The sequence below is a fragment of the Anolis sagrei genome, chromosome 3, assembly GCF_037176765.1.
Source record: "Anolis sagrei isolate rAnoSag1 chromosome 3, rAnoSag1.mat, whole genome shotgun sequence".
In the NCBI taxonomy this organism is placed as follows: domain Eukaryota; kingdom Metazoa; phylum Chordata; class Lepidosauria; order Squamata; family Dactyloidae; genus Anolis; species Anolis sagrei.
The window spans coordinates 216,513,700-216,534,661 of NC_090023.1; the positions used below are offsets into that span (position 1 = coordinate 216,513,700).

The 20,962-nt window shown below is 39.5% G+C and overlaps 1 protein-coding gene across 2 annotated transcripts in view; it reads right to left on the reverse strand.

The window, feature by feature from the left end:
- FBXW4 (F-box and WD repeat domain containing 4) overlaps positions 1 to 20,962 on the reverse strand; it is a 70,431-nt gene that overhangs the window by 12,729 nt on the left and 36,740 nt on the right. For both annotated transcript variants that reach the window (XM_060768262.2, XM_060768261.2), the window contains exon 6: positions 7,013 to 7,078. In XM_060768262.2, coding sequence (XP_060624245.2) covers positions 7,013 to 7,078 — 66 coding nt within the window. The remainder of the gene's footprint in view (positions 1 to 7,012; positions 7,079 to 20,962) is intronic.

A 20,962-nucleotide genomic window follows, 5' to 3' on the forward strand; every position in this document is an offset into this window, starting at 1 on the left:
CCACTATTACCTTATGGGGGAAGGGAGTTTTCCAAACATCCCAAAACCACATGTGTTCAGACACAATGGCTCAAAAGGCAGGGTAGGCAGTGGACCAACCCACTCTGTGCTGCTAACAAGGGGAACCTAATTACAGGAAGAGGTTAAAGAGGGGCAGATAAAAGGGATACAAAATTTCAACATCTGTTGCTATAAAGGGATAAGAAGTCAGGGAAGGCAAAGGTGTTTGTTTGGTGTCAGAGATGGCATGAAGCCAATTTCAAAGAGTTAAAAAGCTAGAAAACTAAAGAGGAAAAATTAGAGGGCTCTTTTTTTTAAAAAAAAAAGCTGTCACAAGTTCTTTTAACAAAAAGATTGTTTGGAAGAATGGAGAACTACTGTTTATCTAAATATAGCTGATTTATGATAATACAGCTTAAAGACTTGTGATCACAGGACTCAGCTGAGTTATGGGGTCAAGGGACATGTTGGAACATAAGAAAAACTGCAACAGATCAAATGGATAGCCTATCCAGCCAAATATTCATGGGCAATGCTGACTGGAAGGATTCTATTGGTCCAAAAGAATCTTTTCAAATTCACCATGAAATGTAGAATAAATAGGTGTGTACATATACATTTAATTGTATTATGTACACATATACATAGTAATTGTATATTATACATTGCATGTAATATTACAGCACTAATAATATTGCAATCTAGTGGTATATTATAATATCATATAATACTCATATTGTACTATGCTCATAATATATTATAGATACATATAATATTAATAATATTATAATATAATACAATATAATAATAATAATAATAATACATAATACATAATAATATTGTAATATAATAATACTAATATATTTAATATAATACTACTGATAATATATAATGATATACTGTTTTATTATTGCATATTGGTGTATTTTAAGTTGTCATGTTTCTGGTTGTGAGCCGCTTTGAGTCTCCATATGGAGAGATAAAGCAAGATATAAAGAAATAAAATAAATAACTAATAAATAAAATATACATCCACTCTACACTCTTCATTTTAAAATCTCTTTTCACAATTAGATTTTGAAGGCATCTTGTAGAAGGATATATTTTCTTCATCATTTCCACCAGTCCACCTTTTCCCCCCATTTAGATTTAAAATATATTACTTTGAATTATTATATATTGTGCAGAAGGATCCATTAACCAATTATGAGCAACACAACAAATATTACTCGGTTAAATGTGACTGCTATAAGACTGTACCAAAGGGTTATGTAACAGCTTTAAGATGGGCACAAATTTATATTTTTCTAATTTGCTTTGTTCACAATTCATCATGCATACCCTCTTATCAAATTTCCTTTTAGCAATTTTATTTATTTGTATGCTTTTTTTTGTATACTGATGAGTATTCTTTCTATATTGTTTTGCTCTTGAAGACATTATATGTTCACTGTAGTTTTTTGGTCGTGTCAGGAGTTGCTCCTGTTATGAGAGAATTGGCTGTCTGCAAGGACGTTGCCCAGGGGACGCCCGGATGATTTGATGTTTTTATCATCCTTGTGGGAGGCTTCTCTCATGTTCCTGCATGAGGAGCTGGAGCTGATAGAGGGAGCTCATCCGCCTCTCCCCGGATTCGAACCTGCGACCTGTCGGTCTTCAATCCTGCCAGCACAGGGCTTTAACCCACTGCGCCACCTGGGGCTCTAATTTGTATAGTATTGCAGGCACTAAAATTGCAGGGACATGCGCTGGGTTTTGATTCCAGGACTCTCACATGGATACCCAACTCATGGAAGTTCAAATCTCATGATATACAATGGCATAATAAAATGAAAAAATCAAGATTTGTCTTTTGGGGAGATAGATATATTCAATTCATGGATGTTGCAATCTGTGTATACAAAATTTGCGTATATAGATGGCCCACTTTATTGCAGTATCACATAGCAATGGTTTGGCTGGGCCTAGGCTGATCCATATAAGTAACACAAACTGCTAGCTAGCCGTACTTACATTCTTCTGAATCACAGCCCTATTTTATCTTTTTATATTCAACAGATATTTCTTACTTACTATTTCTTCTAAGCTGACTAATTAAAAGTAGCCTTTTAGCAAGTGTCAATGGTAAAGGTTTTACAAGCATGTTTGCGGTAGAATAATGACTGAGAAAAGCAAGGCTGAGCTGAAGTATCTCTTAGTTTAGGTACAATGGTCTACACTACACATTTTTCCAAATGTGATGAAGGACCCAGGAACCTAAATAGCAACTTTCAGCAACAGCATCTGTTTCCCATCCCCATGAGGGTGGGAGCCATCTAGCCTCCTGCAAGAAGCTATGGTGTTTAGTGTTCAAACATTACAGCATAGCTTTTGACACGTCCAAAGTGTCAGAAACAGAGGGTCAAGAAAAAGCAAAGGTCATGCCACCATCAGCCAAGTGAGCCACAAACAGAAGCTGGATGTTTGGTGTAATTGTGTAGCATTTTCCACTTTACTGGACCATTGGATCAGAAGGGAAGGGACCTCAACATACCTCTGGGAAAATAGCACCTAAAGGACCACCAAAGTTCATTGAAAACTGACCAACCAAAAGAAGCAGAAACTTAGTAAGCCTGCAGAACCTATTTAACTCTCAAAGAACCAACAGTTCACCATACAAGGAAGCTAAAGAATGAGAGACCCATCCTTGGGCAGGATACAGCATCTGAAATGTGCCTGTGCATTGCTTCACAATCCTTGGATCTCTCCTACAGTTCTGCATCAGGATTGCACTGACCAAAAGCCCAAAGGTATTCTGAGATCTGGTCCCAGCAAACTTGTGAGAGGAGAATAAGTTGGGAGGAAATAAATAGCAACTTGCTGATTCAAGCCATTTTTGCAATAGGAATATGCAATCTCTCAGGTCAGGCCACACCAAAATTAACTTCAATATAGGGGGTTTCAAAATAATAATAATAATAATAATAATAATAATAATAATAATAATATTCTGTGCATGGCAGGTTATGCAAGTTCTTACAGACATTCTAGTCTTTTTTCTTACTGTGAGGGCATGCACACAAAATGACTAGTTGTTCCCTTATATGTATCATATTCTGGGGTACAACAGGTGATGTGAAACCCATATGAGGTAAAGTCTTTCAGCTATTTTCAGCAGTGAGTCCTGTAGGGAACTCTGGTGGAGGACTGAGAAGAGCACAAAATGCACACATACACATGAATATAATCATGTATGTATGTGTGGATATCTATCTATCCATCCATTTCTCCATCCCTTGGCAGAAAGATGAAATGGAATAACAAGGAAAAACTAAATATATCAGTTAGGAATGCTGCAGACACCTTTTGAAAATGCCATATGTTTCCAGCTCTTGTGAAGGTACTCCTACCATCTACCACATTCTAATTAACATGTATGAGAGACACCCAAATTGGGCCACTTCCGCTCCTCCCCATTTGTGAGGCCTAAGAGGGGCAGCCATTGCATTCCACTACAACAAGTGGGAAAGGGAGGAATCCGTGACACTCAGCAACCACTGGAAGTAGCATCCCATTGGCTGGATGGTCCCAGGATTTAGCTTTGCCTGTCAGTCAGGCTTTTGCCTTATTGAAAGATCAAACTCCATCCTGCCAGTTCATTACCTTAATCCTATTTTCTACATAGCTTTATTATCTGTGGAGGCTTCCTTAGGAAAGACAGAAAAGGTGACAGAGCCACTCCCCATTTGCTCCTGAGAGTTACTTCTATTTGAAGAAACCTAGGACAAGTTCATGGACAAGGAGGGGGTGGGTGGGTGTGCATGGAATGGGATACAAGTTGAATATCATTCTTCCTTTCATCAAAATACAGGATTCACATTACACGCATTCCTCAGAGTCCAAGACTGCCCGCTAATGAATTATGTTACCATTTTATTAAATGCCATTATACGACTCGTAATACAGATAATTTGTCATAAAGCTTTATATGGGTGCATACACACACACACAACATTCAAGATTTGGTATTTTGTGTTGAAAGAGAGAAGAAGAATGCAAAAATTGTTCTCCTTATCACATAGGTTATGATACAAATTAAAAATTTCATTAAGAACATTTTGTCCAAAGTTTGAGAAAAAAATTGTTACTATTGAGACTCAAATTACATTCTAATCCACACATCCCAATTTATCTAACACTATCAGATAATAAGTAAATCAGAGAGAATGGGAACCCCCCCTCCCAAGTTCCCAAATTATTCATTTGTTCATAGCATCCAATTCCAACAAAATATTTTTTAAGTATAAAAGAGATATCAAATGTGCATGTGAAAAATAATTTGGTGCATTTAGATTCAATAATTCAACTTAAGGCAGTGTTTATTAAACTGTGCTCCTCCAGGTGTTTTGGACTTCAGCTCCCAGAAATCCCAGCCAGCTTACCAGCTGTTAGGAATTGTGGAAGTGGAAGTCCAAAACATCTGGGGGAGCACAGTTTGAGAAACTCTGACCACAGAAAATTTGGATCAACTGGCCAATAAAATAACACCAAAACCTGTGCAACTTGGTTTGAATGCAAAACAGCCTACTGGGTAAGAAGAACAGATAGGAGGACACACTAGTCCAGCAACTAGCTAAGGATAAAGGAGAAAATATTATAGCTTTGTTGTAGTATACATGCCTTCTTAGAAAAGGTCAAATCAAGAATGGTGGCAGGACATTTATTAACTGGACATGTTTAAGGAATTTCACACTTACCTGTTAGTCAAATTTGGAGAGAACTTCAGACATATTAGAACTACATATATTTGATTCTGGGCACAAGAAAAGGGCCCAATAAAATATTCCATACATTTTATATCAGAGGAATAAAAACAAATCCGTTATGTGCTACAGATGGAAGGATTTCATAGAACAGAAATATGAACCTCACTAGAAAGTATCTAGAAAGTAACACAAGAATGGCCATCAGACTGGAAAAAATCAACTTATATCCCCATACCAAAAAAGGGAAATGCAAAAGACTGCTCCAACTTCCGTACAGTGGCCCTTATTTCTCATGCCAGTAAGGTAATGCTCAAGATCCTGCAAGGAAGACTCCAGCAATACATGGAGCGAGAGTTGCCAGATGTTCAAGCTGGGTTTAGAAAAGGCAGAGGAATGAGAGACCAGATTGCCAATATCCGCTGGATAATGGAGAAAGGCAGGGAGTTTCAGAAAAACATCTACTTCTGCTTCATTGACTACTCTAAAACCTTTGACTGTGTGGATCATAATAAATTGTGGCAAGTTCTTGGTGGGATGGGCATCCCAAGCCACCTTGTCTCTCTCCTGAGGAATCTGTACAAGGACCAAGTAGCAACAGTCAGAACTGACCATGGAACAACAGACTGGTTCAAGATTGGGAAAGGCGTACGGCAAGGCTGCATCCTCTCACCCAACCTTTTTAACTTGTATGCAGAACACATCATGCGATGTGCGGGGCTGGATGAATGCAAAGCTGGGGTGAAAATTGCTGGAAGAAACATTAACAACCTCAGATTACAGATGACACCACTCTGATGGCCGAAAGCAAGGAGGAGCTGAGGAGCCTTCTAATCAAGGTGAAAGAAGAAAGCGCAAAAGCTGGGTTGCAGCTAAACGTCAAAAAAACCAAGATTATGGCAACAAGAATGATTGACAACTGGGAAATAGAAGGAGAAAACGTGGAGGCCGTGACAGACTTTGTATTTCTAGGCGCAAAGATTACTGCAGATGCAGACTGTGGCCAGGAAATCAGAAGACGCTTACTTCTTGGGAGGAGAGCAATGTCCAGTCTCGATAAAATAATAAAGAGTAGAGACATCAGACTGGCAACAAAGATCTGCATAGTCAAAGCAATGGTATTCCCTGTTGTCACCTACGGATGTGAGAGCTGGACCTTAGGGAAGGCTGAGCGAAGGAAGATCGATGCTTTTGAGCTGTGGTGTTGGAGGAAAGTGCTGAGAGTGCCTTGGACTGCGAGAAGATCCAACCAGTCCATCCTCCAGGAAATAAAGCCCGACTGCTCATTGGAGGGAAGGATACTAGAGACAAAGTTGAAGTACTTTGGCCACACCATGAGGAGACAGGAAAGCCTAGAGAAGACAATTATGCTGGGGAAAGTGGAAGGCAAAAGGAAGAGGGGCCGACCAAGGGCAAGATGGATGGATGGCATCCTTGAAGTGACTGGACTGACCTTGAAGGAGCTGGGGGTGGTGACGGCCGACAGGGAGCTCTGGCGTGGACTGGTCCATGAGGTCACGAAGAGTCGGAGACGACTTAACGAATGAACAACAACAGAAAGTATCTCTTCTTATACATAGAATCTCTGGGCCAAAGCCTTATATACGAAGAATGTTCCTTCCGACTGTCCCTCAACTAGCACTATTTCTGATGCTCAGAGAATTCTGGACCCAGATAAAAATGGCAAGAATTGCTTAGGGTCCAATTAACTTTGTTCTCTTGACTTTGGGGCTGCTTTGGCATGGTATGCCCCACTTTAGTTAATCAAGCTTGCCAGATGCTACTTCTCTTGGGCAGAGAGACTTGGATATGACACAATTTTTGTTCCTGGGTTATATATGTCATTTCCTAATTGGTACTATCATAATAACATGGGAAAAGTTTACTAAACTGCAAGACCTTTGTTTCTGTGGGACATCCTACAGCACATTTTGCTATAGTTTTTCAATCAATTTCTCAACCAATTCAACATAGTTTGGGGCAGCCACAAAATCGAAGTTTCTGGAGTATAACAGTTACTTTCAAAGTAAGTACCACATAATTAAACAGGAAATAACACTTTCATACCAGGAACAGAAAATTCTTCAAATTTTGTTATATAATGCTATCTATGCTGGTAAGCTATCACATGGCATTGGACATGGAGTTTTCAATATTGTTCAAAATGGTACCGGTCAACATTAACTTCCAGCTCAAAGGATTTCTACAGGTATTTAATGAACAGGCAGATATTTCTGTTGGCCACTGACAAAGTTATTTTGGTCTCTTACCTCTCCAAATCCCAGATTCTCAAAGGTGAAGTATGTCCACAGCATGCTGTTCCTGTCACAAATGAACTGTTGAGAAAGAAAATAAAAACTAGACTTATTTCTTTTACAGTTAAAAAGGTGGTGGATTGAACAGAGAACAGGTTGTCAATGCTTTTAAAAGATCTTGTGCACAGAACTTCCATGTCCTGACAGCACAATAGTTAAAACGAAAGGAAAATAACAGTTGTGAAAAAGGTGGTGCTATAAACCAAGTCAAGGCACTGGAGCATAAAAGGACTAAACATGCAGGTGTAGGTTCTAAATCCCCTAAAGGCACCAGATCCCGTCTGATCTTAGAAGCCAGGTAGGGCCACTTGGATGGGAGACTGTCAAGAAATACCAGGAGCTAGTGGTTATGTTTCAGAGGAAGGAACTGGAAAAACCACCTCTGTGTATTCCTTGCCCAAGAAAACCCTGTGAAATTTAATGGGGCCACCATAAATTGATAGGAATCATAAAAAGGCCATAAGAACAAACTATTTGCTTGCATGACCCACTTCAAGATTATGCACCTTGTATCCACACCCTTCACCCAAATATGTTTGTGGCATGGTTTATGCTGATCCTTATTACCTATATGTGATTAATACAATGAGAAGGGGATGGGAAAGGGCCCTTCTACACTGCCATATAATCCAGAATATCAAGGCAGATAATCCACATTATCTGCTTTGAACTAGATTATTTGAGTCTACACTGCCAGATAATCCAATTCAACGCAGATAATCTGGATTTCATACAACTGTGTAGAAAGGGCCATAGTCCACAGTGATCTTCGACACATTTTGTTTGACCTGTTTAAACTTAGGTTATTTGCACCAATGCATAACTGGACTCCCTAAAGGCTGCTTTATATTAAATAATTCTGCAGAAAAAGCACATATTTTAACAAATGTTCACATGCCTTTTTCACTATGGATATACAGATCAAAAAGCTGATCAAAAAGTGTCTTCATAATGTACATATAGAAGACTATTGCTGTCCTTCTTGCATCCCCAGGCCAAAAAACAAGAGCAAAAACAAACATTATCACGTATTATGATAATGTCAGTGACAGGCTTTGTATTTCTAGGTGCAAATATTACTGCAGAAATCAGAAGACATTTACTTCTTGGGAGGAGGGCAATGACCAATCTCGATAAAATAGTGAAGAGTAGAGACAGCACACTGGCAACAAAGATCCGCATAGTTAAAGCAATGGTATTCCCTGTAGTAACCTACGGATGTGAGAGCTGGACCATAAGGAAGGCTGAGCGAAGGAAGATAGATGCTTTTGGTGTTGGAGGAAAATTCTGAGAATGCCTTGGACCGCAAGAAGATCAAACTAGTCCATACTCCAAAAAATAAAGCCCAGCTACTCACTGGAGGCAAGGATATTAGAGGCAAAGATGAAGTATTTTAGCCACATAATGAGAAGACAGGAAAGCTTGAAGAAGATAATGATGCTGGGGAAAATGGAAGGAAAAAGGAAGAGGGGCCCACCAAGGGCAAGATGGATGGATGTATCCTTGAAGTGACTGGCTTGACCTTGAAGGAGCTGGGGGTGGAGACAGCCGACAGAGACTTCTGGCATGGGTTGGTCCATGAGGTCACAAAGAGACGGAAGCAACTGAATGAATAAATAACATCAAATACCTTTAACTTCAAATCAGAAATATTTGCAATATGAACAGGCTCTCACTGAAATAGGCCTCTATGTGATCACAGGGCCTTTAATATTAATCTAGATATACTACTAAAGGTCTATTCAAATAGATGTATTCTAAATACATTGGATTACAACTTTCACTGATTATGTTGGCAGAAGACAATGGGAATTATAGTTCAAATACATGATGCCCAGCCTAGATAGTCCCCAGATTAGAAAAGACCAAAGAAACATATTTCCTTTGTAAAATAAGACCACATCTGTAGAAGAGCTCAAAACATGACTCTTTAGCCTAACATATTCTTTATGTTCAGTAGTGCCATTTTAAAAGCCAGCACAGAGATTGCTTTGTGTGCATCAGCCAACAAGCTCTCTTGACCAAGCAAACTGGAGGCTCAAGACCCTAACCTGATGCCAAATACAAGGCTCTCCTTCCACACCTTATGGGCTATCAAGGACGAGAGGTCAGAACACCAACAAACTCTTAAGTAGAGAGCGGCACATCAATTGACTCCCAAGTCAGCAAGCAGTCTTGCTGTCAATAGAGCCCAAAACTACAAAGGTAGGTGCTGGGTTTTGTCTCCCTCCTCCCCCCGCCTTTACAATAAGCCATTAATAAATGGTAAAGCCAATTACCGTGGTTAGAAACATAATAGCAGCTTGGAAATCACTGAAGTGGGCAATTGGGTTTTTAAGATTTCTCTCTCCTTTTTCTCCCCCTGCCCCTCTTTCTTGATCACTCTACACAGACACACATCATTTCCTTCAGAAGAAGGTATGCAGTATCCCTCTAGAAGCTGTACAGGTCTAAATTAGCATCAAGGTATGTCAATAGGAGAGGAGAAGTGGGTGGAGACCACCACCACTAATCCCTGCCATTCTGCCTGTACAGCCTCCAAACCAGTCTGTGGTAGGGATTAGAAACTTCTCCGCAGTTGACTTCCAAATTGCTTCTTAGTTTAGCACCACTTCCCTCCAGCTACACAGACCCTGACCCACCAATTCACCCTGCCACCCTACTGCAGGAGAGGATTGGTCGTTCTCATAATTGGAATATTTCAGATGTTGAGGGCAAAAAGAGAAGTCCTTTTATGCCCTTTCAACTCTAACATGATGACTTTGCTGCTATTGTTCTGCTGCATAAAGGGGATACTTATAGTTTCAAATTTCTGAAACATCATTCCTGAGAAGGAAAATCTCCAACATTAAGCACTGTTTTGTAATGAAGGAGTGAAAAACTCCCCTGATGGAAGGATCTGAAAGGGCAAAACTCAAGAGGAAAGAGAAGTTACAAGTTTCTGTGGGACATAAGTTTATGTTTCTATGAGTACTGAATCAAACCTTTCTGCAAATGAAATAGAGTTAAAAATATGCCCTTACCTAGACGGGTTTTGAAATTTTGACTGCTCCTCTTATACAAAGAGTGGCATTGCCAAAGCAAATAAATATTCCATTCTGTTCAGCTCTGCAAATACATCAAGTTGTCTTTTCTAATAGAAAATAACACTATTGGTTGAAATCACTTCTGTATGTAATTGCATATGTTCAAACTCTGCCTCTGCAACAAACTGACTAGATGATATCACATAGGCCATCCAGGATACTAAAAGCAATACACCTTTAAAATAAAATGCAAATCGAGCATTTTATGTCAAGTTCTGAAGCACTTCAAAATCCAAAACTGACGTGCGTGGCTGAGATAGGGAACATCTTCACTTTTTGATGGTCCAATGTACACAAACTTTGTTTCAGGCACAACACTATTTGAATATTGTGCATAAGATTACCTTCAAGCTATGTGTATAAGGAAACATAAATTATTTTTTTAAAATTTTGGCTGGGGTCCCAACTACAGGGTATCGAATTATGTGTATACCGTGTATACTCAAGACTAAGCCAACCTGAATATAGGCTGAGGCACCTAATTTTACCACAAAAAAACTGGAAAAACGTATTGATTCGAGTATAAGCCGAGGGTGGGAAATGCTGCAGCTACTGGTAAATTTCAAAATAAAAATAGATACCAATAAAGTTACATTAACGGAGGCATCAGTAGGTTAAATGTTTCTAAATATTTACATAAAACTGTAATTTAAGATAAGACTGTCCAACTCTGATTACATCATCATTCTAACCTTCTTCAATGTAAATGTGCTTATGTATCCTTCCAATAATCACCATAGTTTATACTTTTTGGAGGGAAATGCTGTGTGTATATGAAGAAGGAAAAGTGGGAAAGACTAGGGCCAAAAGAGGAGGAGGAGGAGGAGGAGGAGGAGGAGGAGGAGGAGGAGAGGAAGATGCGTGAGAAAGGAGAGGAAGGTGGACACTGCACTAGAAAGGAGGCGAGGAAGGTACGCACTACATCGAGAGAGGAGAAGAAAGAGAGCTGGGTTGCTGTGCGGAGAGCAACCCATTATAATATTATTTATTATAATTAATAATAAATAAATAAATTAGAAAAATAAACAGACGATGAGAGGCAGCAGCGACGTTAGAGTAGCAGGTTTTCTTTTTCAGTTCAGAAACTCGAACCCCTTTTTAAATCAAAGGCAAATCTTCATTATTTCCCGGGTATTTGGACTTGAAATGTATTTTAGAAAGATACCTGAAATGTGAGTTTTTGTAACCTCTATTTATAGTACATTGAATTTTGAATTCCTATTCAATCCTTCTATGTACTTTCAACATCAATCCTCCAATCCTTCTTCAAAAATACAAAGTGAGGGTCCTGGCAGGAAGATGTGGGGCTGAAAGAAGCCCTTCTTTCAGCCCCACGTCTTTCTACTAGGACCTTCACTCAAGTATAAGCTGAAGGGTTTTTTTCCACCTAAAAAAGGGCTGAAAAACTAGGCTTATACTCAAGTATATACAATATATGCAAATACAAATATTCCAGAGTCCAAATAAATCCAAAATCAAAAGCTCTTCTGTTCTGAAGTATTTCAGATACCCAACCTGCATAAGCAATAAGCATTAAGTTAAAGAAAGAGCAATTGTAAAATGGACAAGAAAGAAATGAAAAGAAGAAAGCAGGCATTTTGAGCATCACCTATTTTTGGCCAGACACTTCCATCTGTCATAGGAGGACAACAATACTAATCTACCCTTAAGAATTGTGATATAGTATTGATGTTGAAAGTACAAAGGAGGATTGATGTTGAAAGTACACAGAAGGATTGAATAGGAATTCAAAATTCAATGTACTATAAATAGAGCTTACAAAAACTCACATTTCAGGTATCTTTCTAAAATACATTTCAAGTCCAAATACCTGGCAATATTTTGTGTGGGGGGGGGGGGGGGGGTTAAGCTTGGTGATTCAGTACTCTGATTTTGAAAGGATTTGGAATTAACCTGTGCTGGTACATTGCTAATTTGGACACTATTCTTTATTCCTTTATCCCACCAGTCTCTTACTATTCTCTCAAAGCTTGCTAATTAACTACAGATCCTTTACAAATCTAACTACAGGAGAAAGATTAATGGAAGGAAAGTGTGTAAAACCTTCTTCAAATTTTACTTTGAGTTCTAGGAACCGAATTTGGATGGTTGTAATGCATAACTTGGATGTTTTCATAGAGTATGTATAGTCCTATTCTATTGTACAATGCAATAAAACTTTACAGAACTTGCCAAAAGGATCAGGCCACATGTTTTCATCATTTACCTACGATAAAGGTAAACGGGGCTCTTACACCTTCCTGTATGGAAAAGCTTGATCCTGTGGGTGTTGTTGCATTGCAACTCCAATAATCCGTCTGGGAAGGGCTAGGGAGAGTTTCAGCCCAATGATACCTGGAACGCCACATATTCCTACCTCTGTACTAAGAACTTAGCAGATAAACACCAGGGACAAGACAATTCCTGCCTTGTACCAGTATATTTATATAAAGCAGCTGCCTTATGCTAAACATATAGTTGGTTTTGGAGGGACATAAAAACAACGCAGTGCAGTGTGTACAGGTCTTAATTGGCCATAATACAATGTGTTCACAGAGGATATTACACGATTTCTAAATATATAGATGATCTACAATGTGGGGTTCCTCCCTCCCCTCCCATTTCCCTCAACCTATAAACCAAAACTTTACTCTACATTCTGCACTTCTCTTTACATATTTGACTCAAACAGCTGGATGACACACGAACAGTTCAACCCAGACACTTTAAACTGTATGTTGCTTTTCTATTTTGTGGATTATTATATATGAAGAATCGCTGAACCAAGAAACAAAGAAGCTATTACTTAGCAAGGAGACTGCAGCTGGGAAATGGTAGTGTGTTTGGGGGGGGGGGGTACAGCAAAAGGGTCTGAGGCTGGTCTTTTGGGGACAATAAGTCTGGGCATGGGGGGGGGATGAACCAAGTGTCATAAAGAAACAAGGAGATAGACTGAGCACACAGAGATGAGAGACCAAAAGAAGGACACTTTTGCCTGTACTGCTTTCAACCACTGAGCTAAGCTTGCCACATAGACCCAAACTTGTGCAATTTTTGAGTCCGGACCGACACGCTCTAGCAAGGGCGGCCACCAAAGCTGTCAAATCCTTCACCCATGTGCCCATCAACTGCATTCAGCTCTTCCCGACCCACATTGGCATTTTAATTACTGTTGGGTAAACTAATTTGTCCAAATGAAGGCAACTCGGCCTAATAGAATATGCAGGCTCCCTGACCTCTGACAGGCAATGACACAGGATACAAAAGGAGGCAAAGGAAAGCTTTTTTTTTAATCAGAGCCTTATTACTCTCTATTACTCCAATTAGTCAAGCTCTAGTGCTCCGAATTGGGGGGAAAATTGCAATTAAATCAATTTTTGATGGTCTGGAAGTGGGTTACCGAACCGCCTGGCCTGTGAAACACTGATATTATAGCAGCAAAGGTCAAAGTCTTTGTCGGCACCTGTGGGCCCCCTGCCTTTCCTGCCTCTTCCTCGTCGCTGCTCCTGTGCCCCTGCTAAAGCAAATCATTAGAACATGTCATGTCTTATCGTGGCTGCCACCAGCCCTGCTAACCTAATCAGTTGACATCATTATAGAAGGTAACTCCTGCAGTCTGAATTTAGTGCTAAGGTCACACAAACTTGCAGTGTCCCCCCTGCTGGCAAGTGATGGGAGGAGGGCCCCCCAACCATAGCAGCACTGCAGAGAACAGGAGAGAGCTGAGCAGATGGTCTCATCCAAGATCTACATCGTGATGCATTTCTAACTGAGAATATATGCCAAGAGTTAACTTTCATGGGAAACCAGGCCTTACATATCTGCAAAAATAACTGGCCATATTTAACTGGTTACAGAAAACAGTACACACTGGGGTCGATACCAAAAGTAAGACCTGATTTATCTACATAAGACATTAAGACAATTGTAGAATAAATGGTCTAATGATGGAGAACAGATTTTATTGAAGTTCAAATTTCAACAAGAAAAAGCAAGTACAAGAGAAATTACATAGCCAGGGTGCCAGATTCTAACCCAATCTGTTCTCTACTGGGATAGTTTTCTACAAGTAATAACAATATTATAATAATTTAAAAAGTATTTCTTACTTATCTCACCTCATGGCTCAAGGTGGCAGGCAATACAGTTAAAACATCTGGATGAACTACAATACCATAAATAGTACATTTAACTGTCAAAGTTCTTCCAGGCGGTCATTCCAGTGTCTTGGGGCGGTCGTTGAAAATGTCCTCTGGGTGACGACGGTCAACAGTCGGGTTCTGCCTGGTTGGGGTAAACGTCCCCCCAGAGGATCTCAGTATCCTCAAGGACAGATTGTACAAGAGAAGGTGATCCTGTAGGTAACCTGGACCCAAAGCATTTAGGGCTTTAAAGATAACAACCAACACTTGGTACTTTACCTGCTAATTGGCAGTCACTTAAGCATCTGGTCAACTTTTCAACAAAGAATTTGTGGATTGATGAGGCTACATTCAAATTAAATGCTTCAATTAACCACCACAATTGCATCTATTGGGGACTTGATAACCTGCATGTTACAGTGGAACATCATGTTAATTTACCAGGAATTACAATGTGGTGTGGCTTATCATCAAGAGGATTAACTGGACCATTTTTTGACACTACTGTGACTAATGTTTAATTTGTATGTAGCCTCATCACTCCACAGAATCTTTCTTGGAAAGTGTGCCATTGAACAGTTCCATCAGATTCAAACTTATCTCTAATTCAATTAATAGTAAGTCACATTAGTGGATCTCTTTGAAACTCCCTCCTAAACTGTCTTTGCACTTCAATCACACTCAACTATTATTATAGTTTTATTTAATCCTTATTCTTACCCCAGTTTTGCTCCATACTTTTAAAGTTCTGCCTATAACATTCAGTCTCAGTTCAGCTCACTGTTGTTCCATGTCTTTTCACAATTCAACAGCTACTTAAAATTCTTAGCTCGAGGACTGGCAACTTGTAAAGATCCAGGAAACATTCAAATTAGGCACATTGGTCATGCAGCAAAATACAACAAAATCCACAAAAAGTGGACTCTTTAAGCAAAGATGTTAAAAAAGCATACATGAGAAGAAATGTGACAGTATTAGAATCATGGGGCCAACATTTCCTTTTCAAACATTACTTCTTTTGTCAGTGAAGATGGTGTGAACTGAGGGGTATCAGTGCTGGTAGAACCCACATGTTTCGGCCACGTGGGGACTAGAGAAAGGGGGAAATAAAAGATAGACAATAAAACTCCCAACAGCAACAAAAAGTAACTTTCCTTCAGAATGTCAAGGAAACTTCAAGAGACAAAATCTTCACCTGATGAAGAAGCCAGTGAAGCTTGCATGATGCATTTTGTGCATTTGGGTTGGCCAAAAAAGGTATTGATTTTGGATTATAATTTCCACCACCCTTTCATTATCCAAATGGCTATGTTGGTTAGTGCTGAGAGAAGTTATTGTGCAACACCTGTTGGAAAGTCGCATGCTGCCCTACCTTGTTTTAGTTATTTCCTTCTTTGTAATAATGGCTTTGTAATGTTTATTGGCAGCTCCGAGACCTCAAATAACAATTTCTTCTACTGTCCAGCAAAAGCCAATAATGCTCTTTAAATTTACTTGCCAATAATTTGTATGCTAACTATTACCAAACACAGCAGACAAATTGTAAAGTCCATCACATTGGTACAATTTAGGGGCAATGGCCTTATTAGCTACAGCTTGCTACAAATCTTTATACACACCACTGTGGTGCTATTTTCCTAGGTTACAGCCAGCCTGAGAGCACACTGCACCTCAGGCATGCATCATAAATTGTATACAGAGGAGCTACAGAGGAACTATGCCTGGTCCCTCCAGGTGCTATGACGGACAGATTCAACATAAAGAGAGAATAAATGTTAACAAGAGATAGCACCTATTTCCAAGATTTACAGTATTCCCTCTCCCAGAAGGAAATGGCAGGGAGTACCAACAACATAAGTAAAAGACGGGTATCAATAATTCATGCCTCCCACCTTGGTTGGAAAACTGGCCCTTGGGAAGTGGATATTTGCATTTCACACTGAGGAAGGCATTATGAAGTATGGAGAAAGCCATAATTCTAAAGGCAGGGTTAGTAAAGGTATGCCACGCACTGAAGATTGGTGATACATCAGGTTCCAGTTGCTTTGTTATTTCAAGCCTAGGTTATGAGTACATCACCCTCAATCTCTGGCAATATACTGATTATATGCACAAAATGTTGGTAGACTTGGCATGGGGAAGATTTGGTGGGGGGAAGAATCTAAGAATCAAATAGTGGGCAGCAAAAACCTGAGATTAAGCTTGATTTCCACTAATTCAGATTTCTTTTTTCAGGAACACATCGTCTTACTATATGAAAATCCAGTTCAAGAAAATCAAATTGTGTGCAGTGTGTGATCATCATCAAGGCTGGGTGTAATTTTCCAGGGAAATCCACACTCCCTAAGGACTACCATTCTTGAGACCTTATTCACTGAAGAAAGGTTATGGTAACACTATTGGTTCATGAAAAACTAGTGTTCATGACAAACCAGAGAATGCACCCAGTACCTTTTCTATGAGTCTACTTTACTGTTCCCAGACTCTTGACAGAGATTGCAAAGGGAACATATAAAAACACTGTCGTTTTTATGGCATCAAAATCCCTAAAATGCCTCTCATACATTTTATTCACTTAGACATAAGTTATTACAAAACTGTAGAAGGTTTGTTGTACAAATGAATCCAACTTCATGTTCTGTAAAAGAAAATATTTAGAACTAATTCCCAGGGAAGGGCAGGATGAGAAAACTATCATGAGACTAGGCCTTTAACAAGTATATTGCAGACTCAAGCATTCAACTTTGAGACAAGGTTTGAATGCTCTGCAGTGATATAGCACAAATGGGGTGGAAAACCAGGACAAATTGGCCATACACAGTCTGGTGAAATATATGTGCCAATGCATAAAGAAGTTATGACTTTAAAAAAAGAACAGATAAAAGAATCATAGACTCTGGCTGGAAATCCACAATCCAATTGCCAGACAGAAAAAAGAAAGAACGGTAAATAACAGTGAACTGTACAGCACTCTCACATTTATCTTTCATTTGCAAGATGAGGAGCCCCCGGTGGCGCAGTGGGTTAAACCCATGTGCCGGCAGGACTGAAGACGAACAGGTCGCAGGTTTGAATCCAGGGGGGGGGGGGGATGAGCTCCCTCTATCAGCTCCAGCTCCTCAAGCAGGGACATGAGAGAAGCCTCCCACAAGGATGATAAAAACATCAAATCATCCAGGCGTCCCCATGGCAACGTCCTTGCAGACGGCCAATTCTCTCACACCAGAAGAGACTTGCAGTTTCTTAAGTCGCTCCTGACATGACATTTTTTTTGCAAGATCCTTCTTTTTTCACACATTGCCACACAAATTCATTTGAATCCTGAAATTTAAATTTTCTATGTAGAAGAAAGTGCCAAATTCAAATATAACTACATAATACAAAGCTACACTATAATTTGAGTTTCTAAACATGCAACAAACTACAGTTTTAAGGAGCTTGTCTGATTTTGTTTGCCATCTGCTCAGAAATTCACTCATTTCCAAGGTGAAGCACCCTCCTGAGACAAAGCAATGATCCTAAGTGATTTGTCAATGGTTGTGAATTTGGAAAGCTAAATTTAATAAAAAATACATTTACAAACCATTTTAAACCAAATTTTAAATTCCTGATTTAAGCAAGCCACACTTTTGGGCAAAACTGAGTTCAGACATTCATTAACCTGCTGAGATGCAATGTCGAACTATTGTTTAGTGTTCTGTGCTCTGCTTTTCTTCTCAACTACAACTACAATTATCTCAGTTCGAACCATTTGTTTTTAATTAATTGTAGTTGCTTGAAAATAGGAACTGCCATTATTTTAGCTATGTTCTTTTCAGCTAACATTAAGAAGATATATTTAATCTATATCATTAATTTAAACAAATCAAAGTACAATATATTCGAGTCTGCATGAAATTACAAACTCTAGTGTAAAATGAAACAAGTATTTGTACTCATCTCTACCTGGCTGTACCATAGGAGGGGGAGAAAGGGATACTGTTGAATTTGTGCCTCATTCACAATTCACATAATACTAAACTTTAGTGATTTGTAGGAATTTCAGGTGGCAAAACCGCTGCACTTAAAAATATAATTATCCAAAGATAATGAAACAGAACTCAAATGAGTTGGCAAATTGCTCTGAATGGAACAGTAAGCAAAAAAGCTAATGCCCAGATATTGAACTGGAGACAAATGACAGAATTTCCATTTGAAAAAAGGCTCTGTAACAGGTAGGTTTTAGACCTAAACTCCCACAATTCCTAACAGTCGGTAAGCTGGCTGGGGTTTCTGGGAATTGAAGTCCAAAACACCTGGAGTGCCAAAGTTTGCCCATGCCAGCTCTGCAAGATCTTTACAATTTTAACATTAAATAGTTTACTATTTTCATTATGTGTGACAGTAACACTCTTGCATCACTCTGCTTGTTCCCATTTTTGAAAAATATGAGATCTCTATTTTCTACACAGGAGGTGTTTTGTTGCAATCTTAATTATCAAGTTATATTGTCTCTAGTTTTTTAATAAGTTCCAAAGAAAAGTAACTTCCCACCCAAAATTTGCAGGAAAAGAAATATCTAGTTATCTAGATGGGATCGAAATGTTCTCTGCTCAATGACAAACTTCATACAAAATTAAGAACCCTTCAAATCTCAACATATCATCTTCTGGCCCTTAGGTAGGACTTTATACATTACACAGAAAACCTGTCTCCTCCACCAGCATAGTCCACAGTCCCAACAGCTGCTTAGTAGACATTAAAGGGGGAATGCGGGTTGTTCTAAGCTTCAGACTTCAATGTTTCTGTGGACAAAGGGTACAATTCCTGCTCCACGGCTTAGATGGGCCCCGCAAACACACCTTGAAAGAGGCTATGAATGGCATTGTCAATTTTTTAAAGCTTGTTCAGGTGTAAAGCTCCAGCAATTTCTTTTTGTTACTTGTTCTTTCCCTCCTCAGCTCCCCACTAGGTACATTCAGGCACTTAAAAGGCAGTGGTGTTATGGGATATAGATGTGGGAAGCATCCCTCCCTCCTCAATGTAGGGCACTTTGTTCCTCACCCAATGACAAACAAGGGCAAGGGGAAAAAAGTCACAATTTCTCAGCAGCAGCTCCCTACCTCCTTCATTGGAAGAAACTATTTTCCGTTAATTGCCTGGTGGGAATCGTTTATTTGTGGGATTCTCCCCTATACCCCCCAGGCTACATTGGGCTATTGAGGTTTAGTGGGGCTTTCACCTGAAGACATTGGTAATTACCCCTTTATTTTAAGCTCCTACCTGTAGCTTCACACTTGGACTCACTCTGCAGGGGAACGGGCTTTGTTCCCACTAAACACAGCTCATGAACAAACAGAGCCAGCAGCAGGAGCACACAGTAAAGTGGTAATTTCAAGTCTAGCATAATTAGCCAGGGTTCTTTCAGTCAGAATCGCCCAGTGATGGGACTTTGCCAAGGGACTGTGCCCCACGAGGCAGACCCAGACAAGTATGCAGCCAAAAACTTCTTGGGGGGGCTCAACCTGCTGTGGAGGGGATGGAGAGAAGTAGCAACTTCAGTTAGAGAGTTCTCTCAAGCACTACTACAGAAATGCAACCTCTCGTGGTTTCTCCTTCTCCCCACGCTCCATCCTGAAAGATTAAAATGAGTAAAACGTAGATTGCTGGGAAGTCTGCTCTTCATAAGATACATGAATTATCCAGACCTATTATTTCTATAAAGATTGCCAGTTCTGAATTGTTTATGCTACTTATGACTAGAAATAAACTGAATATTTTTAGGAATGTCCTTTCTTTTGGTTTCAATCCCATCATGTTCTTATGCCTTAACAGTCACAGAACACACACAGTCTTGGCGAACCTATCACAGCGATAACAACAGTAAAACCAAGAGAAAGAGCTTCAAATGCCTAACCAGTACACATGTAGCAAAAGGATTTCAGGGATAAATGCACTATAATGCTTTTCTTTCTCGGGGGTGAGAAGGGCGGGGTATAAATATAGGAAATAAAAAAAATATAATTTCTAAAGGTGAAGAGATAGAAGGGTTAACAGAATGGTCTGCTTCAATTTCACAGTAACTAATATAGTCAGAGGAATTGGACACATACATTGCAGTAACTAATATGGATTTGGACATATACCTTGCATTGTAGGACTGGGGATCCTCTGCAATCCTACAATGCAAGCAACAGGTGTGAGTCAAAGAGGTACACTTTACTTTGATATTTCGTTCTCGAAATATAAAAGACCAAGAATTAAAAGCAGCCTTGCAGTTATGTTCAAACAAGCTGCTCCTTCCAATTATCCCTTTTTCTTTCTTTGGCCCTATTTCTGAAATAGGGAGGAGCAGTAGCACTGGTTACTGCCTTCTCTTCTGAAGAAAACAACCTGCTGGTGCTGGTTTTTAAGCCTCCAACCATGTACTAATAAATCTCCAACTCATCCATCACCTTTGTCCAGCCTGCACTCCCAAGAGGAAATGGGGTCTCTCCCTCCAATTAGCAGCTTGTGTCCACAAACCATGGAATAGTCTTCATTTTATTTCATTTTCTTACAGCAGATGGAAGAGCTAAGAAACCCGGGTATGGCTATTTTTTGTGGCAGGAGGAAAAGGGTAGAATACCAGACTAAGAAAAAGTTAAGAGATGTTAACTTCTGAACACACACTCATTCAATGGCCATCATGATATCTG